This window comes from Ursus americanus, chromosome 1 (genome assembly GCF_024610735.1).
Source record: "Ursus americanus isolate L20-20 chromosome 1, mUrsAme1.1.p, whole genome shotgun sequence".
Taxonomy (NCBI): Eukaryota; Metazoa; Chordata; class Mammalia; order Carnivora; family Ursidae; genus Ursus; species Ursus americanus.
The window spans coordinates 2,503,324-2,529,297 of record NC_142127.1 but is presented as its reverse complement, the minus strand read 5'-3'; the positions used below and the strand labels follow the sequence as shown (position 1 = coordinate 2,529,297).

The 25,974-nt window shown below is 39.2% G+C and overlaps 1 protein-coding gene across 13 annotated transcripts in view; it reads right to left on the bottom strand.

Annotated features, from left to right (window-relative positions):
* Positions 1-25,974, bottom strand: part of SAP130 (Sin3A associated protein 130) — a 79,267-nt gene that overhangs the window by 29,043 nt on the left and 24,250 nt on the right. For 8 of the 13 annotated variants that reach the window (XM_045777685.2, XM_045777686.2, XM_045777684.2 and 5 more), the window contains 7 exons: positions 25,872-25,962; positions 25,568-25,672; positions 21,679-21,820; positions 18,409-18,530; positions 13,178-13,480; positions 12,325-12,502; positions 5,118-5,222 (listed from right to left, as the gene is read on the bottom strand). In XM_045777685.2, the coding sequence (XP_045633641.2) occupies positions 5,118-5,222; positions 12,325-12,502; positions 13,178-13,480; positions 18,409-18,530; positions 21,679-21,820; positions 25,568-25,672; positions 25,872-25,962 (1,046 nt within the window). The remainder of the gene's footprint in view (positions 1-5,117; positions 5,223-12,324; positions 12,503-13,177; positions 13,481-18,408; positions 18,531-21,678; positions 21,821-25,567; positions 25,673-25,871; positions 25,963-25,974) is intronic. The other 5 variants (XM_045777683.2, XM_045777688.2, XM_045777689.2 and 2 more) reach the window with 3 other exon arrangements.

The following is a 25,974-nucleotide window of genomic DNA, read 5'->3' as shown; positions in this document are numbered from 1 at the left end:
TATATTATTATCTGACTTCTTTTAAAATTGTTTTTAAATTTATTCGAACAGTTTTTAGATTTACTTTATCTATTTTCTATTTTATAATATTTTAATTTTCCTTAATCTTTTGGCTTTGAATTGGTAATATATTCATGTTTCAAAAGATGTACTGAGAACTCCCCCTCCCTCCCTTAACCCCCTCCCCCACTATCTCTAAACACCACCACTGGACTTCAGTATTTTACTGAATCTAAGCTGCCAGTAATTATACACAAATTTTGTGTGCCACTTAAGAATACATTAATGATAATATTAATGTGTCCTCAATTTTAAATCACATATTGGTTTCTGAGATGTTGATATGTACTTTAGATCTTACTTGTATCATAGTATGTTCCATATGGTTTTTGTTTTATCTCTGCTTCTTTTTAAAATTTTGCTCACTTTTCCCAATTCTATCCTCTATGTCTACACTGTTTTCTATTTTAATTTTGCCTTCATTCTGTGGTTTCTTTTATATCTTTACTGAGTTCTGTCCCTTCATGTGTCATCCCTTTATGTTCTGTCATTTAGTCCTGGGAGTCTGCATTTCATCTCTGTGTGTTTTCCTTCACTGAGGTGGTGCTGACTTCATTAAGTAATTTAAATTCATAGTCAGATTTTGAAAATAAGTTTCATCTGTCCTGCTTTTCTGGTAAGTGTTCTTACTGAACAAATGAGTATATTTTGTTGTTCTTCTTCTACTTTTTAATTTTAGTTATCTTCACATGAAGATCCTTTTATTACTCATCAGTGAATGAGTTGGGCTATTCCTAAAAACAGCAATTTACATGAGATTCCTTTCACTTGGGCGTGGGAGTGTGGGGAGACTGCTCTGATTTTAGCTAGTTATTTTTCACAGTCCAAATGCTCTCTTCTTTCAGGTGCCACAGAAACAGACTGCCAACTGCAAGTAAGGCCAGCTGGGTGCCTGCCTGTGCAGTGCCCTACCTCCACAACCTATCTCGGAACCATACTCAGTCCAGGAAAGACTCTGAAAATAGCCCCCTCTCACCCAAGTTTCTGCACATATTGCTGCTTACAAGGAATATACTTTTGTACTTCACAGAGTGCTTTTCACCTTTAGGAACCCTATTTTTTCTTAGCATTTTAAAAGTAACTCTAGTGCTACTTAAAAAAAAAAAGAAACAAAACCTACAACACTTTAAGCAAAAAAGGTAGTGTATTAAATTTGTAAAATTTAGTATCCAATGCTGGCAACAACATGGAGAAAATGGGAACACATTTCATGAGGATATAAACAGGTACAGTGATTGGAAATCAGAATTTAAACTCTACATGTAATTTGACCCAGTAACGCTACTTCCAGAAATATATTCCAGAGAAATGTTTGCAAAAGGGCTCAACAGTAAACAAAAAGATGCACTGCATTACTTGTTTATTACAGTAATAAATGGAAATAACCTAAGTGTTCATTAAAGGAGGACTAACTATGGCACCAACACATCTGGGAACATCACATAGTACAGGAATACAGTCTCCTTTTCTAGTTTTTTATTTTACATCTCCTAAGATGACATGTCCTAAGGCATGGTCTTTGTACCACCTCTACTCTCTATTTATACTATCAGTAGACTTTCTTCTACTCTCACGGTGTAAAAAACATATATCTGTTTAAAATTCTCAAAACTTAATCCCCAGCACAGATCTCTATCTTCAATTCTAGAAACGGATCTACTTTGGAATTTTTTAGTGGGCTATACACGTGACATCTCCACTTGGCTGTGTCTAACCACTTGGAGATCTCAAAAGTAAAATATTTAAAACTAAATTCTTAGATTTTTTTTCCCTTGTTATTCCCATGCAAAACCTCCTAGCTATCATTGGTTTCTCCCCTTCTCTCTATCAGAAAATTCTGTCAGCTGCACCTTCAATACATATCCAGAATCTGAACTCTTTAAGACTTTTACTATCTCCATTCTGGTCTAAGCCTCTATGATAGTCTAAGGTTCCATCATCTCTCACTTGGGTCTCCCTGCTTCCACTTTTGCTTTCTTGCAGTTTATTCCCAGCACAGTAGCCAGAGTAATCTTTAAAAATAAGTCAAATCATGTCATTCCTATGGCTCTCAGTCTCACCCAGAATAAAATCCAAAGGATTCTGAATGGCCCTTAAAGCCCTACATCATCTGGCCCTCAGTTGTATCTCTGAACCATGATGTGTAACTATCCCCTTGTTCTCTTGCTGTTCCTTGTGAGTTCCTAACATACAGGCAGTCCTGACTTTGTACGATCCTGAGATGTGTGAATTCTACTATATCATGTAACTATATTACACGAGTGCCCCACCAATCTGTTCAAATTTCAGTTACCACTGTATATTAACTGTAAGTAGTTACATAAACTTTATGCAATGTTATGCAAACTTTGCTGCTAGCTCCTCAGTCCACAAATCACTATGTAACTAACAGATACGCACCATGATCTACGACCAATCACATCACTTCCTTTGAAGTATGTCTGTGAATGGTCACTGCACATCTGTTATTTAGTTTATGCAGATGGTAAAGTGTGGAGCTGTGCTGTTTCTTGTTTCCCAGGGATAAACTAAGGTGAAATTTTACAATAATGGATGACAGAAAGAGAGTGAGAACTGGCCAACAAAAACGAAAATGCAGGAAAAAAACAGTAATTCTGGAAGTAAAATTGGATGTGATTAAAAGACTTGGAACGGGCAACAGCAAAGAGAAGACAGGATGAGCCCTAGGCTTGTATGAAGATATGGTATGGACCACATAGAAAGAACCCAATGAATATTAAAGGAAGATAGTAAAGTCATCTCATCTCATCTTTTAGTTGAAATTGCACTAGGAGCAAAAAGCCACTATGGTGAAATGCAGTATTTACTTCTACTTTGGATTGATGACTATTAAATAAATAAATAAATGAATGAATGAACGAATGAGTAAATAAATAAATCCCAGTCATTTAGGCCAAAGTGTTAAAGTTAGCTGCCACACTGAAAGAAAATGGCCACTTACAAGGAGAATGAAAAACAAAAGCAACAATAACAACAAATCCTTTTCTGGCCAGTAAAGGCTGGTTTATTTAAAAAGTTAATAAATTAATTTTGATGAATTAATGTTAAGCTATCTGGTGAAGCCACTAGCACAGTTAAAAGATGCTGCTGCAGGGGTGCCTGGGTGGCACAGCGGTTAAGCTTCTGCCTTCGGCTCAGGGCGTGATCCCGGCGTTATGGGATCGAGCCCCACATCAGGCTCCTCTGCTATGAGCCTGCTTCTTCCTCTCCCACTCCCCCTGCTTGTGTTCCCTCTCTCACTGGCTGTCTCTATCTCTGTCAAATAAATAAATAAATTCTTAAAAAAAAAAAAAAAAAGATGCTGCTGTGAAATGCGCACCCGGATTCCATGCATTAGTTAGGGCAGAGGGCTCTGATGAAAAGGATGAAGATGTCCCTAAGAAGTGATGCTGGCAAAAAGTTTCACATTAAAGGAACTCTTGGAGATAATCTGCCACCATTGAAAAGACAAAGGATAAAATGTCAGAAGCAGATCCAAACTTAGAAAGGATCATGACAATTCACCAACGCACGGAAGGACTGTTGTGCTCTTCACCACTGAGTTACACAATGTGGAGGTAGCGAGCACTGTTCAACTACTCTTGATTACCTTTTAAAAAGAAATAAAACTTTAATTCTCAGTGTTTCTCGGGTTTAAATTACAGTGTAACAAATAAATATTAGTTTTACTACTTTTTTCACTTCTCTATATATGGTAACTGATGATAAGAGAGTTTTGAGTATTTTCATAACATTTTAAAGGTCATAGAATAAGCACAACCCCCACCCCCTAAAATTAAGATAATTTTTCATAGCTTCCCCCTGCATGGTTATTTTTACTTTTCTGCACTAATGTGCAAAGTAACTACCGCATGTCCTCCTACATCAAATTCTTGGCCCCTGCTCTCTCCTCGGCCTGACGCAGTTGGACATCAGGAAGCATGTGACTGTTCCTTTGTGCTCTTAAACCTCTACTCAGAGAAGGCTTTCTGGACAGCATCACCTCTTCCTCCTGTTGCCTTACATTCCTTTCACACTGCCTTCTTTTTCTTCACGTATTTATTTCTCTACACCTACTAGAAAGTAAGCTTAAGGAAAATGGAGACTTTGTCTTAGTCACTCTTCTATATTCCCAGATTCTAAAATGGTACCTGGCACACACAAGGCAATAATTTTTCTTGAATGAAGTTTGTTTTTTTTTTTTTTGAATGAAATTTTATGATGAAGTAGATAAATACATCATCACCATGGCAAGCTATAACTGATATAAGTAAAAACTGCAAGATGTAGAACAATCTAATCAGCAAGATCCTGTTTTTAAGACTTAATCTACATGTGTACATAGAGAAAGACGTGGAAAGATACTTAACAAAACTGTTACCAATCTATACAATTCTGGCCAGTGGATTGGCAAGGTAGACGGAGAACAGGATAATGATTTTCACTTTATATTTTAAATATTTTTATAGTGTCTCTTTCCCAAAATAATATTACTTGTGGAATTAAAAAGAATAAAGAAAACGGCATATATTAACTACTGTCATGATATCATTTTTTTCTTTTAAAGATTTAATTTACTTGAGAAAGAGAGTGAGCGCATGAGCAGTGGAAGGAGCAGAAGGGGAAATTATCTCAAGGAGACTCCGTGCTGAGCACAGAGTCCAATGCAGGGCTCAATCTCATGACCCTGAGGTCACGACCTGAGTCAAAACCAAGAGTTGGTCACTTAACCGACTGAGACACCCAGGTGCCCTATGATGCCATATTTGATAGCAATAATAACTGGGGGTTACTGTGAGGCAGGCTCTGTCCTTAATGCTTTAAAATGCATCATTTCATTTAAATACATAAGAATTCCATGAAGCAGATGTTATAAATACGGCTATTCATAAATAATAATCAGAGAGGCTGAACAATGTGTCCAGGTCACACAGCTAGAAAGTGGATGTAAAAAGATGCACATAGGCAAATTATGTAAAATTTGTCACATGTGTTAGACTTTTTCCTCCCCAATTATGAGCAGTTGGAAGCAAGAGTGATAACATTTATGTGCTCACCCTGCAGGCCTAGGTGACCCGGATGTACTCCGCATAGAGCTCTCCACTCGAGGGCTAGCCACTTCAGGAGGCTGAGGAGGAATGAGGGTTTTCCGAACTGCCATTCTGAAAGAGACCAGACAAACCCAGAAAACAACAGTCCGAGGGCATTAAAGGATAGGAAGTACATAGTTGCTAGGCATACCTATTGCAAAATAAAAGCACTACACTGGCTAATCCATTTTTAAGTGGATTTTAAAATTTTATCGAAAGTAATACAGATACATTATTAAAAAAGCCAAATTGCACTAAAAAGCTTTTAACAAAATACAGCAGGTCCCCATCCCCATATCCTGCCCATCTCTCTCCAGGAAGCAACCACTGTGACTCTTTTAGCTGATACTTCTAGTATGCCACATCTTCTTTCTACTCATTATCAAACTTGAAATCCACATTACGTGTTCACGATTATTATTATGTCTATGTATTTATATTGACCTGAGAAAGTTCCTGGAAGTCAAATGAGAAAAGTTGGTCAAGTTAGTGTCAACTATGCCATGCAGTAGAGGCCACAAATGGCTCAAACTGAGAACCAGTGGGCTCAGCAATGTGGAAGCTGTGAGTAATCGTGACATGTTTAGTTTTGGCAGAGTGGTGAGAGCAAATGCTAGACAAGAGGGGGTTGAAAGAAAATGGCTAAAACCAGAATTTTTGCAAAGCCTAATTAATGGATCTAGATAGTGATCATCAAGTCTGTTAGCATCTCAAAAAGGGTGACCACCAAACATCATTTTAATTTATAAAGTGCTCTTGCCAAAAAAAAAAAAAAAAAAAAAAAAAAAGATATATGAATCTAATCAAGCTTTAGATTCAAGTAACAACTTAAGAGAAAATGTGTGGAAGAGACAAGAACAGCAAAACTACACCACAGGGGTAGTGGGTTGAATTGTGGTCCCTAAGAGATATCCAAGTCCTAATCCCTGTACCTTTGAATATAAAAAAATACGGTCTTTGTGAATGTAATTAAGTTAGAGATCTCAGAGTAAGAGCCTTCTAGCTTTAGTGTAAGCCCTAAATCCGATGACTGGTATCCTTATCACAAAAAGGAGAAGGAGATTTGAGACATAAAGACACAGGAAGACCATGTGAATGTGGAAGCAGAGACTGGAGTGATGTGTCCACAAGCCAAAGGTCTGCCAAGAGCCACCAGAAGCTAGGAGGGAGGCATGGAATGGATTTTCACTGGGTGCATTCAGAAGGAACCAACTCTGTTGACACATCCTGATTTCAGACTTCTAGCCATCAGAACTGTGAGAATAATTTTTATTTTTTAAAGATTTTATCTTTAAGCAATTTCTATACCCAACACGGGACTCAGACTCACAACCTTGAGATCAAGAGTCACATGCTCTACTAAGTCAGTCAGGCACCTCTGTGAGAATAAATTTCTGTTGTTTTAAGCCACCAGATTTGTGGTAATTTGTTATGGCAGCTCTAGGAAACTAACACAATGTGGATGCAGTTGACAAAATCCAGGCAGGGAGAGGGAAAAGTCTACAGAACAGACCAAGTTTCAACAAAGAAATCTCAAGGAAAAAAGAGATGAAGGAAACCTATAGAAGAGTCTTAGGAGACATGTCAACTGATCACAATGTGGGCACCTTATAATATACCGATTCAAATAAATTAAACAAAAACTTTGTGACAATTGAGACCACTGGAAATTTGAACAATGACTAGATATTTAATATTATGAGGTTATTATATTTTTTAGTGAGTACCTCAATAGACACATGCTGAAATATATACAAATGAAATGACGTGCTCTCTAGGATTTGCTTCAAAATAATATGGTAGAAGGGGGTGGGTAGGTATGTAATTAAACAAAACTGTCCCTGAGCTGATAAACTGATAACTGAAATTGAATAATGGGTATACGAATATATGTTCAAAATTTTATTATGTTTCAAGTTTTCCATAATAAAAAGTAAAAAATAAACAAGACCAACTCCACTAACTACCCCCCCAAAAAGCAAAGAAAATCATTAAACCTAATGAGATACACCACTATACATCCACAGAACAACCAAATTTAGACTGCCAATAACAAGCTGTTGGTGATTATGAATGCAATGATCCCCACGGGCTGCTTAGAGTGCAGGGGTATAAACACTTGGAAACACTGTTGCCAATGTCCACCAGAGCTGAACATAAGTATAGTTTCCAACTCAGCAAATCCCCTCCGAGGTACCCATTTACCTATGTATCAAAGGTCATACAAAAACATTCAGGATAACATTATGGCCCCAAACTGGAAACCACCCAAAGACCTATGGATAAACTATGGTATTGTTATACAATGGCATTTCATATAGCAATAAAAAAATTACTATCACATGCAATAAGGTGGATGAATTACATCAAACCAAGGGAAGGAAGGTGGACTCACACAAAAACGTGTAATGTATGATTCAGTAGAAGTTCAAAAAGAGGCAAAGCAAATCAACAGAGTCAAAAGAAAAACTGGTTAGTTGCCTTTGGGAGAAAGTGCTGGTATGTTGTTTTTCTTGACCTAGATAGTGGTTGTATGCTGTGTTCACTTGTGCTAACTAATCACGGCATACATGCATTATCTTTGCAGTTTTCTATACCTTAGTGAAAACGAGAGAAAGAAACTGGAAGAAAAACTTGAGTTAGCAAATACACATAACTCCTTTATTTTCTTTGAAAATAGGAGGAAAAAAATGAGGTAGGTAGTGGAGCAAGGTGGCTCAACAGAGTTTTAAGATGGAAGAAATGACAGCATGTTTATACTTACTATGTGAATGATACACTTGCGAGAAAACACTGATTAAGTAGGAAAGAGGGAGAAGCGCTACAGCACTGTTCTCAGCAGGTTAGAAAGGCTGAGATCAGGCTACAAAGGCTGAGGTCAGCAAAGTACCAAGAGTCCATTCATAGTAACTGATGAGTAGAGCATGGGATACAGATGCTGGCAGGAAAGGAGATGTAAGAGCCGGAGTTGGTGGAAATTCTCTTTTGGGTGTTTCCATTTTTCTCAAAAAGTAGGGAACAAGTTCATCATCTAGTAGTGAACATGGATGAGAAGGTGTGGAAGTTTTGAGAGGAGCAGAGGTAAAACAGCTATCCAGGAGAGTGGCTTAGAAAGCATTCTGTGTTGGTCCCCTATAAGATCCTAGTGGAGGTTTGTGAGGTTAAGCAAGGCCAGCCAACATGGTTGTTTACCCCACCACAGTCTGCTGCACAAATTCAGCAGAAAGTTGAATTTGACTCTGGTTCTGACAAAGTGAAGGGGGGGTAAGGAAGTGGGGGCTCTATGCAAGGAAGTGATCGTAATGGACCACAGGAAATGAGTCAGGGAGAGCAGGGAAAGGCCATGAAAAGCAGCAAGGAATAACGCAAAGGTGGTAGTAGCTTCGGTGGATCGAAGGTTCCCCGGTGGGTACTGCTGGAGTTGCAGTACCAGTGCCGGCAGGCAGGAAGACAGAAGTTAGGGGGACTGGCGGACAGAAGAGGTCAGGGAAGGCTTGTGCTTGTGGGTGTGTGCTGCTGATGGAAGGGGTTGGACAGGGAAGCATTGGAGCAACTGAGAAGCCAGAGAGCTGGGAAATCATTTTGGACAGAATGAGAGCCAGACGTTATGGATCTTCTGAAGGACAGACAAACATACCCACAAATCAAGTAGAATCTGATGCAGCCTCTTGAGCTGCCCTGACCAACAAGGTAGCCTCTAGCCATATGGGGCTACTAATCACTTGACTGGGGGCAAGTGCAAGTAGGAGCAAAATTTTTAACGATAGTTCATTTAAATAATTCGTATTTAAAGCTGATCTCTGATTCAGTTATTAGAAAACTTTGCAGTGTACTTGGAATAACTTGGATATGTGAAAGTACTTTTTCAACTGCAAATTTTATGAAATCTGAATACAGACTGAATGCTTTCCAAGAAGGATGGCCTGAAAGTGGCAGCGAGGCACAAAGAGGGCATCAACCCCACCACCAGGCCCAGTGACAGAAGGATGGGGAGGAAAGAGAGCCACTACTTTGGACAGAGTGTAGGAGCCCAGACCCTGTGGGAGAACCAGATTCTAGTTAGTTAGACTCTGTGGCAAATGAGAGCAGTGTGCCCCATGGAGGAGGCAGCAACCAGACTGTACCTCAGTGACTTCAAGCCCTCCAAATCCACACAAAAATGAGCACCATCCAGTGGGAAACAGGCAGACTCTCTACAGGGCTCTTCCTGGGAGAAGAAATGTGAATGTGTTCCTATAGAAATGCAGACTACAGAGAGAAATCACAACCAGGACTGAGGATGAGGGAAATGCGGGAACTTGTACATGTGATGGAGGCGTTAATTCATGGTTTGTTTTGGAAGGTACTTCGGCAATACCTGTCAAAACTAACAATGTACACATCCAGAGTTTCCTCTTCTTGAAATTATCCTAAAAGCTACAATGAGTCCACAAGGACTGCTGGAGAATAATGTCTGTCTTGGCAATGTTTTAAGAGTGAAAAATGAAAAATAATCCAAATGGTTTATCAGTGATTATGTACATATATGATGGTCTATCTTTATACTTAAATATTACGCATTCTTTAAAAAAAACAATGTAGAACTATATGTAGTGATATGAAAAAATGTCTCCTTTGTATGAAGAAAAAAACTAAAATCATGTAATATTCCACTTTTCTAGAAAATGTTTATAAATACATTAAAAGAATTATGTATCACCTAAATACATTATGTATCACCTAAAAAAAAAAAAAAAGAAAGAAAGAAGGCAGGCACACTCAAAGAGGAAGGATACAGGGAATTCTGATGACAGAGTCAATTACAGAGGCACAGCAGTAGGGTCATAGGGAGGCGATGAAGTATAGGAGAAGGGGGAAGATCTTTTTATCTCGAGGGTTATGAAATTTCAAGATGTTTATCTTAGTGTTGGTTTAACTGTGTCCACAGCATCTACTGTGCTGGGCATTTCATGGTTCTTTAAATCAGGAAACTCATGCCCTTCAGGTTTGGAATTTTTCTACGAATTATTTTTAAGTGATCTCCTTTCCTCTTCTCTGATCTCTTGCTGAAACTCCATTACTTGGAGGTAGGATCTCCTGAACTGATTCTTTTAATTTCTTGTCTTTTCTGTTTCCTATCTTTTTGTTTTTTTACTCGACTTCTGGGAGATTTCCTCGATGTATTTTCCAACTCTTCTACTGAGTTCAATTTCTGCTCTTGTAGTTTAAATTTCAGGACACGCTCTTTGTTCTCCACGTGTTCCTTTTGTGTAGTACTGCCTTCCTGTTTCATGGATACATCTTTTTTTGTCCTTTGAAGACAGCATCCACAGTTCTGGTCTTTATTTGCTTTTGCTCTTTGTTTTTAGTTTTATTTTCATTGCCTAGCTTCCGTATCTTCCAGGCTGTGTTTTTCAGTATGTCTGATGGTTTGTATCTTGCATTGTTAGAAGGCCCCTCAGATACCTGGTTATCCTTGGTTGTGTGTTCATGATGAGGAGTCGAGGACTAACACTGGTCAGAACCTCTGAACTTAAAGAAGAACTTGTCTACTTTTTTTTTTTTTTAAGAAAGGGAGTGAAAGAGAGAAAGAGGAGTGGGGGAGGGGCAGAGGGAGAAGGAGAGAGAGTATTAAGCAGGCTCCACACCCAGCACAGAGCTCAATGTGGAGTTCGATCTCACAACCCTGAGATCATGGCCTGAGCCAAAATGAAGAGTCGGGTGCTTAACTGACTGAGCCACCCAGGCGCCCCAGACATTGCCTACTTTAAATTTCACTGTACTGTGATCTGATTCCTGACCTTACAAAATCCCTAGTGTTGGTATCTTTGCATCCTTCCCCCTGGGCTGGACAATCCCAGCAAGAAAGTAGAGTCCTCATCTCACTTTTTGTCTACAGCATTCAATTGCCAGGGTCCTGCCAGCTAAAAGTGAGAAGTGGACTGGAAGTCTCAGCCCTCTGAAATTCTGTTTCTAGTGAAATACTCCTGGCCCTCCTTATGCTGATTGATCCCAGTAGAACATCTGCAGAATTTAACCCTCTGGGTGCATGCTGCGGTTGGGAGGAGCAGTGTACAACAAAGTGTGGGTGGGGAAGGGGATGAAGGGGTCTAACCTTCTCAAACACATTTGAACCCAGCTTCCTTCTACCCCTTGTTCTTCCTGTTCCTGGTCCTTCTGAAGCTTCAGCAATTTAAATGAGGATGCTTCTCAATGTTCTCCTCTACAGACTTAAAATTCAGCTTTCTCACAGCTAAGTGAATGATCACTTACCCACCTGCTTTTCAGCTTCAAAGTTTGGTTGCTGTTGTCTTCTATTCTCCCCATCCTTGTGTGTTTATATCTTTTTTAAAAAGCCTCTTTGCTAAAATTTCTATAGGGTTTTAAGGGGACAACAAATTTAGCACTGTGTGTTCAACATGCCATGTTATGCATGAGCTTTGCCTTGCATTTTCATTGATAAGGTTTCTTTGCCACAGACTGACTTATCTTTAAAAGAGACTCCGGTCGAGGCAAAGTCCTGCACATCTGGAAACCCTATATGGACCCAGCAGTTTATGTTCTTGCTATGCTTTCAGCTTTATAATCTTCTGCTGTTGATGCACATCAGCTTGGTGGAGCCACAAAAATGCTGCTCTGAAGTGTGACTGCCCATCTTCTACCTCCCAAGTTTTCAAGGTAAGTTTCAGAGCACAGCACATACCTTCCTGTCCATGACCCACAGCAGCTCAGAGGTTCTATGGCAACACCGTCCACTTCTGCTACTAAATATGACCCTTACTTAATACACCTGGGATATTATTTGCCCTGAGCAAAAATTCATGCTTGCCGATAAAGAAAAAAAAATACACAGTACACGTTAACGTGCCTACCTAGACAAGCCTGAAGGGTCTATTAGAAGCTACTCAGAGTCTAGAATTAAACTCCCAAAACTAGAAAGAACTCCTAAAATAGTATGCAATAGCTGCTTATAAACTGACCCCCTGCCAGACTCACAGATTCTTACTGTCCTACATTCTTTGCTTGGCAAGGCTCTACTGAATAAGCCTGTGGTCAAGTTATTTTGAAAGAGATTAAAAAACGCTACAGAATATGAAAGCTTAGAGTCTGCTACCAGCACTGGATGAGTGCCTACTGTTTCTACTAATTATATCCAGGACTAGAGGTGTCGTGTGGCACTACTGGGTCTACCTACCCATCCGTGGCGGGTTTCTTCCGGAGGATACTTGGCCGGGGGGATGAGCCCTGGGCCGGAGCATTGGTGCTAGCACTCTGGCTGTGGGTCTGCACCACTGTTGTTGCTGCTGGAGCAGCACTGAATGGATTGCTGATAGGGTTGGCTACAATTGTGGCGCCATCTGCCAACACCACTGCTGGAGGGCAGGGAGGGGGCAAGAGAGAACAATGAAGAAAAGGAAACAAAAGAAACATTAACTAAAATGTCAAAACAAAAACAACCAGACCACCAGAATTAGAGTACCCATGTTATGACTGTCCAATTTCAAGAAAGCAAGGGATGAGCACAATGTTCATCTGCCTAAAAGCAGATGGCAAAGTGGGAGAGGTTACTAAGTCTACTGGTGCACAGTTCTCTCTGCGGTATAATCTTAACTAATAAATAAGATAAAGTACATAGCATACTTCAAGAAATAATCTCCTACAATTTTTGTGAAATACCATTGCCTCTCAATCCCTAAAAATGATACCAAAAATCCCTAAAAATGATACATTAATTTTACAGCTTTACATACAACTCTGAAGAAAATCTTAAACAGAGTGAGAATACTATAATAAAGGTGAATTTGCTCTCTCAACTTTACAGAGTGCTTCTAAACACATGCAAACACGTATTAGGCTGTTTATGTACATAATTCTTAATGTTTACAATGACTATGACAGATAAGTTCTACACAACTCATGTTAAAAGAAGAAACTAAGGCACAGAGAAATTACTCAAGACCACCAAGCCCATAAGTGGCAGAACTAGGATTTAAACCTAGTATATCTCCTTCCTCTACACCAACTTCCATGCAAAAAACTCAAATTACCTGAAGTCTTTCCTTCAGACTGAGGCTGCTGAGTACCCATTGGTGCAGGCTGAAGTCCCTGTGTGCTGATTGGGGTTGCCGAGTGAATTCCCTGTGTACCCATCGGTGCTGGCTGTATTCCCGGAGTCCCGATGGGGGCTGGCTGTATCCCCTGTGTACTGATGGGTGCTGGCTGGATCCCTTGGATATGTCGAGCATGAGAAGCATCCACTGTCATCAACTGCATGGGGTTTAGGTGGACTGTGGATGCCACCCCAACGCCAGTTTGAGCTGTAATGGCAGAGTTTGGAGCCTGGGCGGAAACTGAAAATGATGCAGAAAGTGACTACAAGAATGTTAGCTCTGATTAGACACAGTCCACATAAAGAGAAAAACACTAAAATGAAAACAGAATTTTCCACTGTAAAAGATCTAAACCCTGAGTTTTTATGTTTTTTTTTTTTTTTTTGAGAGGGAGAGAGAGAATCCCAAGCAGGCTCCACACCCAATGTGGAGCCCAACATGAGGCCTGGTTCCACAACCCTGAGATCATGACCTGAGCTGGAATCAAGAGTTGAATGCTCAGCCGACTGAGCCACCCAGGCACCCCAGGTCTTTTTTTCTTTTTAAGATTTACTTATTCATCTGAGAGAGAGAGAGAGAGCACAAGTGGGAGGGGCAGAGGGAGATGGAGAGAGAAACTCAAGCAGACTCCGTGCAGAGCACAGAGCCCGATGTGGGGCTCAACTTCACAACCCGAAGATCATGACCCGAGCCAAAACCAAGAGTTGGATACCCAACCAACTATGCCACCCAGGAGCCCCATAAACTCTCATTTTTTTTTAAAACAAAGCACTATATAAAGCTCTACATATTGGAGTTTTTTTCCCCACTTCCTATCAGCGTGATATGATCTTGCTGCAGATTATAAGGAAAGGATTAAAACAAGAAAAAGGAAATCATCTATTAAATTCCAAATGTGAGCCATGCCAACTGTCCTAAATAATTAAAATAAAACTCCTGAGATACATCCGCAGCTCCCAGGTCAAGAATTTTGCTCTAATTGATGGAACCACCATCACAGGCATTTTTGATACACAGTGGTTATGAATTTTAAATTCCATATAGGTGCTGAAGAGAGAGAACAAGCAAGTTTCCTTTTTTTGCTACTGTGTTTATTAAAAACAAACTTGACAACAACAAAACTAAAAACAACAGCATTCCCAGGAAGCAAAAGAGAAGGAATTTCTATTTGTGGAAAGGAAAATACAAATGATGTTTCTTCTCAGTCATCAAAACAATCCAGAAAAAGATATATGCACTCCATATTCACTGAAATGTTATCTACAATAACAAAGATATAGAAACAACCCTAAGGGTCTACTGATGGATAAATGGATAGAGAAAATGTGACATCTATCTCTACACACACACACACACACACACACACACACACACACACACGAGAGTATTATTTAGTCTTAAAAAAGAATTAAGTCTTGCCACTTGACAACATGGATGGACCCTGAGGGTATTATGCTAAGTGAAATAAGCCAGCCAAGGACAGAAAAAAAGCCCGTATGATCGCAGGGAATGGGGGATGGGAGAACGGGTGAAGGGGGTCAAAGGTACAAATTGCCCATTACAAAATAAGTAAGACTTGGGGATGTAATGTACAGCATGATGACTGTGGTTGATAATACTATACTGGATATCTGAAAGTTACTAAGAAGATAGATCTTTAAATTCTCATCACAAGAAAAAACAATTTGTAAATATCTGTGGTGAGGGATGTTAACAAGACTTATTATGGTGATCATTTCATGATATACACAAATACCGAATCGTTATGTTATACCCCTGAAACTAATATGTCATGTCAATGATAACTCAATAAAAAAGGGGAAACAATTGATGTAATTTAAGTTTTATAAACCATATAGTGGTTGAAAAAAGGTAAATTGTTATTGTCAGTGAGAAAATGACAGCAAAATGTTAGCACGTGTAAATTCATAGCTACTGCTACACCGCAATTCTTCCCTTGTTGTAAATGAAAGAAAAAGAAAAAAAAAGAATCAACCTGACAAAGCTATTAGTTTCTTCCTGAGAAGTGAATGAACCCTTGTTTCTGTTCAGTAACAGTTGTGGGCACTTGCCTGAACATGCAGTCTATCACTATGCCAAGCCTTTCAAGATCCAATCTCATTCCATGTGCCGCATCCTCATTCACACTGCACTCCTGCCAAAACCAAACCACTCTGTTCTGAGCACATATTCTGTGCTAATACTTTATTCACACACAGCAAAGTGCTTTCCCCCAATCCCACCCCGTGGCTCTGTCCTCTGCATTCCAAGAGGCTTTCCAAATGTCACTTCCTTTAGGAAATCACTCCTGACCTCCACCCCTACCCTCTCAAGCAGAAATAACCTCTCCTAGCTCAGACGCAGGCTGGCTTTGTTCAAGCCTCTTTAATTGGAACTTGGCACTTTCTCTCTAGTAAGAGCTCTTCATGTCTTAATGCCTAAGAGGCTCTAAGCTTGTTCAAAGTGAACTGTTTAAGAGTCAACTTTACAAATAGAGCCTAACATAAGACTTTACATACAGTAACAAGGTTTCAATAAATATCTGTAAAATTAATAAATGCATGAATGAGGGCACTTGGGTGGCTCAGTTGGTTAAGCGTCTGCTTTGGGCTCAAGTCATGATCCCAGAGTCCTGGGATCGAGCCCCTCATTGTGTGTCGGGCTCCCTCTCAGCAAGGAGGTCTGCTTCTCCCTCTCCCTCTGCCCTTCCCCCTGCTCATGCGCTTTCTCAAATAAATAAATAAAATCTTAAAAAAAAATAAATGCATGAATAAATAAATGAATGAAGTGGAAAACATCTCTAAAACAAGTGAAACTTCAGGAACAATTTGAGAGATTGTAATCCAAAAAAGATTACTTGCAAAATATAAAAATTATGCATATACATTCATAATTACATGTTTATATCTAATACCTAATGAACCAACAAGATTCCATCTTTATAAGTAACCAGAGGCCATGAAATTGGTCTAATCCATCATAAACTATGTATTACAGAAATCTCATATTTGGCCCCATTATATACAAATTTTCCTGTCCTCTTCCTGATTTGAAAACACCTGCTTTAAAATCATTTAAAAGGAGCCACCTGAAAACAGGACACTGTAAGCTGTTTAATAAATCATTCCTTCAGTTGTGTCCATCCATGCAAAGATCCACATGTCTGAGAAACAACACATTACCATCTGTCATCTGCACCAACGATGACAGTACTGGTATTGGAAGAAATAAATTGCTGTTGACTGGACTATTCGTTTTTCTGTGTTCCTATCCATCAGGACTACCGTAGTGGTGAAAGAAGACACTTGGAAAAATAATAATGTAGAGAAACAAATGGCTGGCAGAATCCCCAATACTTCTGACAGTGCTCTTACAATGCATTTTTACAAATAAATGTTTATATAAAATGATAGTGTCTGCATAGCTTGTTCTAGCTCAGGAGAGCCTCTGCAGATCCTTTTCAGTTGGATAGCATTGAGAGAAATACACATTGGTCACGAGTTACCTAGCCCAGAAAGACAACATGACTGCACTGTTATAGAAGTATCAACTGGCTGAGCTAGATGAAGGAACCTGAAGGAAGTGCTGTTACTGATAGACTTAAGAATTTTCAGCAATTAAGGTAACACACACACACACACACACACACGAAATTTACTTCTTAATTGTCAACATGGTTCTACCATACTTTTTGTGTCATACTTTTGACCATAATCGATTAAACGTGGTTTTATCTTTATAGGATTGTTAATAAAGAACAGTTATAAGTTTCCTTTAAAAAGATGTTATTACTTTGATGTACAGCAAAATATGACAGAAAATTCAGAACAATTCATCAGCCTCTTCCCCACATTAAAATAAACCTTGGGGAGGGGCGCCCAGGTGGCATAGCTGGTTAAGCATCTGACTCTTGGTTTTGGCTCAGGTCATAATCTCAGGGTCATGAGATCAAACCCTGTGTCTGGCTCCACGCTCAGCGTGGAGTCTGCTTGAGAATCTCTCCTTCTTCCTCTGCCCCCACCCCTTGCACACTCTCTCTCAAATAAATAAACAAATCTTCAAAAAAAAAATTAATAACTAAACCTTGGGAAAGTTTTATGGAAAACAACAAAAAAACCCAATGTAGTGACTGAGGAACCTGTATCCAAAGCTATTTAAATACCTTAGAATTTGGAAGTTTTAGACCAACACTGTCCGATGGAAATTTAAGTCATACACGCAACTGTAAATTTTCCAGTTGCCACATTAATAAAGTAAAAAGCAGGCCAAATTAATTTTAATGATATACTGTGTTTAATCCAATATATCCCAAATATTAAAATTTCAAAATATAATCATTATAAAAATAATTAGTAAAATACTTTACATTCTCTTTTCCATAATATGTTATTTTCAAAATTCAGGGAATGTTTTACTAAATAAAACACATTTCAAATCAGATATTGAGTTCAGTTTTTATCAGATAAGTTTTTATCAGAAATATTTTACTTGTATTTTGGTTCATATCACTAAGTTGTTCCAAACATATTAAAAATTTCTCTAATTTTAATTAAGTAAAACAAAACAAAACAAAACCCAGTTTTTCATTTGCGCCACCCCCCTTCAAGTGCTCAATGGCTCCATGGAGCCCTGGCTGCAGTCCTGCTTCACACAGAAGGGCAACACCCACAGTCTGGACAATCTGGCTCTCCTATGCCAAAAGTGAGCCGAGGGTCTCATAGGAAAAGAACACACAAACCCTGAGGATTAAGTATTGTTTTTTCTGGACTGGCAAAAAGAACACTACCTACAAGTCAGGATGGTGAGTGTTGAGCATAACTGGACTAATACTAAAAACACATCAGATATCCAGAAAACAACAGAAGCCCCATAAAAGTATGGCTTTTATCATTTTAACTGTACTGCCATTTTAAGGTATAATAAATTGTTAACATAATTATCCTCAGAGTGGGATAAAATCATATAAATACACTAACAAGTAGCAACCTTTTTACAGACCACAGAGGTGTGACCTAAAACCTTAAAGCTTCAGATTTTAGCCTTATCTGAACCTGAACATAGAAGGTGGAATAATTAAATCCATACTACAAATACTCACTGATCAATTTTCATCTCATTGCTTGCAAAAACTGGAATGTTAAAAGTCCCCTTAACAGCAGGGCTCATACCTGGATACTGTCGGATGGTGGACACGGAGCTGGTGATAGGGGTGTACGTGTGCGCAGCCAGTGGGTATGCAGAAGGTGGGTACGTTGGCAAAAAGTATTGGAACTGAACGGGAACAGACGGTCTATAGATGGAAGACAGATAATATGAGCCAAAATGGGCCTATTTTCTTCTTTACTTTCAAATGATCCTATCCCCCAGATCCTCTTCATACCCTTATATGCCATACCAACATTTCCCCAATTGTGTCCCAAATAAACTGTTAGATCAAAGGACACACATCCAGAAAGAGTAGTATTCTTAAAAATAAACGGGTACTATAAATACATCAATAAACATAAAAATATACACAGCAACAAGTACCAAAACCAACGCAGAAAAACTTAATAATCAAGGTTTTCTCTGCTCAACTCCACTCAAAGTTTACACTGGCAAATCTTACCAAATACAAGTAAAACAGATAATCCCAAACTTACACAAACTGATTCAGAAACCAGAAAAAGAAGAAACAAGATCAAACTTAACATAGCCCTGATAAGAAAACTGGATAGGGAGGATAGGAGAAAAGATTATAAACAAATCTCATTCTCTACATCAACACAAAATTTCTAAATAAAACGGAATTAAGTACTGTATAAAACAAAATATATGATGATCAAATAAGGTTTACCACAGGAAGATAAGAATGATTCAATATCAAAATTTCTATGAATGTTTTAATTCTTTAAAAAATTAAGTGTTCTAGAACAATCATTTGAAATATCACAAAAGATATACAAAAATATTTAACAGAAACATAACAATATGTTAGCTATACTAGAATTAAAAAAAAAATTACTTCCCCCTCCAAATTTTGATAGCATTCAATACTTATTCATGATATAAGTATCTGAAAAATTGGAATGAAAAAAAGCTTTGTTCCTCAATCTGAAACTAGCATCTACCAAAATCTATTCTGAAAGTTCCCAAGAATTCCCATTTAGGTCAGGAATAAGGTAAGACTGTTCACTATCTCTGCTGTATTCAACATCACATTGGAAGCTCCAGGTAACAAGAGAAACACAGGTATGAAAAATGGAAATGAAAAAATCCCTCATCCTTCAAAAAATTGTCATTATTTGTAGAAAAAATGAATACCTAGACGGGAAATCCAAGAGAATCTACAAATTTTTAGGGCTAACAGGTGTGTTCAGCAAGATGAATGGACACGAAGAGCAATATATTAAAACCTGTAAGCATTCCTACACACCATAATACTCAAACAAGAACATTTAAAAATGATCCAATTCCGAAACTACTTCATTTGCACTGTACCAGGTTCTCATTGGTAGAGAAGAGATACATAAAAGGAACGGAAGAGGTAACGGGGTTGAATCAGAAGGATCAGCATGTACTAAAGAGTTGTTTTTGTTTTTAAGATTTATTTATTTATTTTTTTTAAAGATTTTATTTATTGGACAGAGATAGAGACAGCCAGTGAGAGAGGGAACACAAGCAGGGGGAGTGGGAGAGAAAGAAGCAGGCTCATAGCAGAAGAGCCTGATATGGGGCTCGATCCCATAACGCCGGGATCACGCCCTGAGCCGAAGGCAGACGCTTAACCGCTGTGCCACCCAGGCGCCCCTGAGATTTATTTTTTACAAAAGAGTGAGAGAGCGAGTGGGAGTAGGGACAAAGGGAGAGGAAGAGAATTTCAAGCAGGCTTCCCACCCGGCATGGAGTTCGATCGGCAGGGGCTCGATTCCATGACCCTGAGGATCATGACCTAAGCTGAAATCAAGAGTTGGACACTTAACTGACTGAGCCACCCAGGTGCCTCTAAAGAGTTTTTATGATGTCACATACTTCCTATTTCTGTCAGCTAAAACAGCCTGGAAGAAATGACAGTCAAGTAGCAATAAGCAGAGCTAATGCCTAGAGCCTGGTTTCTAAATGATGAAAACGAACCAGGGCTCCATGGAGAAATGGTAGATTCCAGGGCTCAGGTAATATTCAGGAGAAACTTGGAGTATCTTGTTGCAGTGGGAAATAAGGAAGGAGTAGAATGCATGGGACATGGAAAACCCACAGGAACTGGTCTGAAGAAGCTCCCAGAGAGGATCTGGGCATCAAAACAGATGACAATAATGAGTTATAATAATGAATAAACTAAATCCACGAGCCCATGCTCATTTAAAAAAATAAAATACACAACAAAATAAATGGGGGTAGATAACATTTATTTACATAAGAATGCCAACTGATAAATGTGGAAGAAATGATAGAAAAAGTCACCATTTTGCAACCATCTACTGATTCGGCCAAGAATCCTCAACAGATGCTACTGCCACTGAGTGAAAGTTTATTGAGGAACAGGGTATTTATAGTCTCCAAGTATTTTCACACGTATTTAGTGGCTTACAAAGGAGAAAAACAGGGGCGCCTGGATGGCTCAGTTGGTTAAGCATCTGCCTTTGGCTCGGGTCATGATTCCAGGGTCCTGGGATCGAGCTCCACATCGGGCTCCCTGCTCAGCGGGGAGTCTGCTCCTCTCTCCCACTCTGCCCATCCCCCCTGCTCATTCTCTCTCAAATAAATAAATAAAATCTTTAAAATTAAAAAAAAAAGGAGAAAAATATACCTTTATAGAAAAATCTGGCAAACATCACCTTCACTAGGTAATTAGTGCTGACATGGCTAACAATGAGACACAGGGGTGGCAGGAGCTCTCTGATGTAGTAACAGTGAAAAGAATGCATCACCTAAGTGGTATTTGCTCCAAAAATGCATAACCTCAGAATCTAACTATGAGGAAACAATCCAACAAGCCTAAACTGAAGAGAATTCTACACAAACAACTGGCCTACCTATACTCTTCAAAAATGTCACTGTATGAAAGGGAATGAAAGGCTAAAGAATCATTTTGGGTAATTGCACTGTGGTTATGAGAAGGTCTCTGTTCTTTGGGGATGAAAATTAAAGTACTCAGGGATAAAGGGTCATGACGCTGCAACCTATACTCTCAAACCAGCTCAAAATAAATCAAACACAGAAACACACCAAATGAAAAAGTAGGTACTGGTAGAATATCCATCAAAAGAAGAATGGCTAAATAAACATAGCACATTTTCATAAAATAAAAAAAAATTATACACTATTATTTTCAGGAGGAAATCTGAAAATAAGAGTAAGTATATATATATATACTATATTTCTCAGACATTCGATGTTACTGAAAAATCAAAACAATTAATGACAGAATGGGGCAGTGTAACTGGCACATTCCCTCCTACCTATTGTCACTTCGGGTTTCCATGGCCACAGGATTTGGAGAGGCCCGATGACCTGAAATGGGAATCAGGCTACTCCTCTCTGCAGGGTAATCAGGCTGGATCCGAGGAGACGTGTGTGTGATCTGCTGAGGCACCACCTTAGCTACAAATGCAAAATCCAATCATATTACCTCTCAGATGCTTTTACTGGCATGCCAAAACATTCTTGGCCAGCAACAATCTTAAGAATGCAAACAGTAATAAGAAGCCTGGATCTTCAGTTTTAATCAAAATAAAAAAAGAAAGATGAATACACGAGTCTACTGAATTATTATTTCAAGCCAATCATCTACTGATACATTCATATTCGCACACTGTTATTTGTCAAAGCAGGGTTCAACATCAATACTTCAACAAAAATATCAGCAATCAGGCCCTGACCTGACTTCCTGAAAACATTTTTTAAAATGAGAAAAATTTTTAACAACAACAACAACCGACAAAATTCTGAATACCAACATGGCAAAGACCTTAGCTTCTACTGCAGATTCCACAGCTCATTAGTAATGAGTCAATCATTCTAACTTCCAAGTCTCAGTTTCCTCATCTATGGGAAGGCCTTCTTTAGATAATCACTTTACTTCTAAGATCCTCTGAATGTCTTGTGATTTTGCACAATACTTTACAGCAAAATCAAAATGACTATAGAGTTTTCAAATCTAATGTGAGGCTCAGTTTGCTCTCCTCTAGCATTTGCAATCAAGTTTTGTTTAGAAGGTACAGCTGAACTGGGACATACTTTAGTGTTCTTACAGAACTGTCTGTTAACTCCATGTGGGAAAAAATTTGGAAAGAAAAGCTGCAACCTACATTAGGTATATACAAGGACAGCTACCAACTGTATAAGACCCCAGTTACACCAATGACAGGCACATAAACACTGGAGACTAGGATGACGACACCACATTACCCAATGTGCAGCACACTGAACATCAAAGGTAAGCAGCACAAGCCCAGCATGATTCCCAGCTATTTCCTGAGGGAGGCAGCTGGAGAAGTTTCTGCAGGGAGATGGCTGGGATGCCCAATTCAACCACTGATGATGACTTGTACTGGCTAAGGCAGAGAGAAGCTGCCATGAAACATTTTCCATCAGTAGTAACCAGAGGGGGGAGTTGAGTGGGAAGCAACTAAGTCTTGTTTCTCCACTGTGCCCATAAAAGGTAGGAGAAAAGAATGCTTCCAACAGGAATGCAGCTGTCATTTGGCAAAGTGGCTAACTACTGGCTGGTAAACTATACACACGCCGATGAATTTATATCTGTACCTTTTTTTCTAATTAAAAAAAGCCACACACTGTTATAAAAAAAAAAAAACTTAAGGAAAAACATAATGCAAAAATCATAAGTTAAACATAATGCCACGTCCAAAGATGATCCTTGTTTTCTGAATGCTGTGATCATCTGATTCTGCTTTTTAGAATTTCGACACCACTGACTGTCCTATGTGGGCCAGAACATGGAGAAAATAAAGATGGTATTTTATTGGAAATAAGCATTCATTAAAGGCAAAAACTCTATGCTTATGATTAATCAGGCTTCCCCCCCCCCCGACTCAACACATTAATATTGGTAAAAATGGTTGAATTCAATATTTAACCTCACCTGGAGAAACAAGTGTCACTTGGAGAAAGCTGCTTAGGTGATTTTAATATACCCACTAAACCTCCACTTGAAAATCAATGCTCTAGGGTTAGTATCAGTTTCCTTTCTCAACTGAGGTACCTTTGCACAGGGACCGTATAGTGATGTAACAAAGAAATATTTGGCTTACTATAAAAGAAGAGAAAACCAGAGCATAAGCCTGATGGAACTTAGACCCAAATCTATCACATTAAGTGGCAGATGTTAAATCTGTTTGGACACTTCTGTCAAATGATTTTCACAACTATAATTTAGCAAATGGTTAAAAATCAAAGATAAAACAGCTGGGAGATATGGAATATAATACTGTAACTTAAGACAGGTAAAAAGTTGATAGTTTTAGCCAAACGAATGCACGTACTTCTGTCTCCTGGTAGTCCGAGTTTACTTCCACAGTGTGGTCTCTCAGCAAGATACAGTGACATAAATAAGAACTCATCTCTAAATAATTCTTTACAGAGATGATTCAAAATGAAACCAGAGAGTCCCTATAGGGTACACTGCCTTCCTTTACTCGTCTTATTTTCTTTATAGCTATAGATATGCTAGTGAGACTCTCGACTATAAAAATGGCAAGAACAAGCCTGGCTCTGTTTTTACAGTGCTCAGGGTAACTGATGAGACTGTTAGATACAGTCAGAAAATGGTGTGAAGTGACATGGAATAAGCAACAATCTTTTTCAACAAAAGTGCATCAATGCTAAAATCACGCACACACTCCCATCCTCCACCCCACTCTTTACAGGAGGGTTAACAACCTTCACCTCAGAGGGGTAAGAAAGGAGTATGTTCTCTCTGATGCCAAGCTGACGTGAGCAGTAATGTGAGAAGAGCCAGCAACGGTGTTTTCATTGCTAAAAGCCTACTGTGGGGCTTAGTATCAATTTAAGAACAGACATGGCTGAGTCATCTAAGGGAGGAGTAAGGGCTTCCTGGGTCCCACCATCATTCCGGAAAAGTGTCGTCCAAATTCGCACAGAGGGAGGTGAAGCTGTCTTACGTGGGAAGGAAGGAACTACCACAGTGCCGGACGTAGCAGAAGAGAAGCCATACTTCTATGTCTGGTCACCGGATTTCTGACAGTTAAGTATGTCAGTGTGTCACCTTACAAAAAGCACGCTTCTAGAAGTTTATGAAAAATATGGCAGCTGTCCTATATCTCTGGGAGTAAACAGTAAGATGGCATGCTTATTGTCATAAAACCAAGGCAAAGCTAACACCAGAAACTAAACCTGGGCCTTGTGAATTAGAGAGAGCAGTACTCTGCCTCAGAAGCCAGAGTCTGCTTTGGAAGCTGTGATAGTGAGACATCAGCCCCTAGGACAGGTGTAGGCAAACTGTGGGCATCCTGCCCAATGCCTGTTTCTGTACGGCCCATGAGCTGTATGTGGGTTCATACTTTGGAATGGCTGGGGGGAAAAATCAAAAGAACATTTCATGACATATGGAAATTATATGAAATCCAAATTTCTGCGTCCATAAACAGTTCTACTGAAATGTAGCCACAGTCATTCATTTACATATCACCCACAGCTCAGCAGTTGTGACATGGACCTATGAGGCCTGCAAAGCCTAAAGTATTTATTATCTGGCCCTACAGAGAAAGGATGTCAATCCCTGCTCTGAATGACTGTCTGGCTACCTGAAACTTCAAAGATTTTTTAAATATTCAAAGCATATATTTAAAAGGGGAATAAACAAAGCCTAGAAGAAATTTTAGGATGTTCTTGAATTATCTTGGGGTGGCAGTTAGATGATAACCGAGGGTAATCAACCTGGGGGTTATCACCCTTCTCGCTGTGCACTGCCCAGAGAGTTTTCCTGAACAATCCATCAGCATACAAGTTCTCTTCATTCCAGGTCCTTGCTTCTTTCTTGCTTTTTCTGTGGATCTCACCTAACTATGTTAGTGAAGTTAACTTATTTCTTTAAAAGGCACACACAGGAAAAGTTAAAATATGAGGAATGAGGAGTCAAAGTTGTGTTAAAATAACGTCTACTTTCAGCTCTCAAAGATTATTGTCCTCTTTCCCCCCTATGGTCGTCAAATCTGTATGACAGATACACCAAAAACTGAATTCAGTGTTGCTTTGAAAATCAACAATAATTTTTTAAAAAACCCCAATACTAGTCCTCTATATGAAGACCTGGTCAGAGGGGCCGAAAAATCCCTTTTAAGCTGTATGTGAAGGCTGCAGGACACTTACCAACTGGGATGTTTGAGGTGGTCACAGCAGTAGCATGGGATGAATGTGAGGGCATTGTCATGGTAACAATTGTACTCGTGGGAGCTTGTGTGTGTGACACAGATCCTGAAATTGGAGAAAAAAAGTCTTCAACAATGGCCTCTCTACACACACTACAGATTCTCAAATACCTGAGAAAAGCTCTAGGGAAAAGATAATTCTTCTAGTCTATTCTTTTCCTCTGACTGAAGCTGAGAAATGAAAAATTAACTTACCACTCATGCCTTATACTACCTTAGGAGGAAGGGCAGGGTTGCCAACTTACCAGCCGTGGTTGCTGAAGGAATGGTGTTGGTTGCCAAAATAGGTGCTACTGTTGCCGCAGCCACTGGTGTGCCAGTACTGAAGATAGTTTTCTGTGGGGGTGG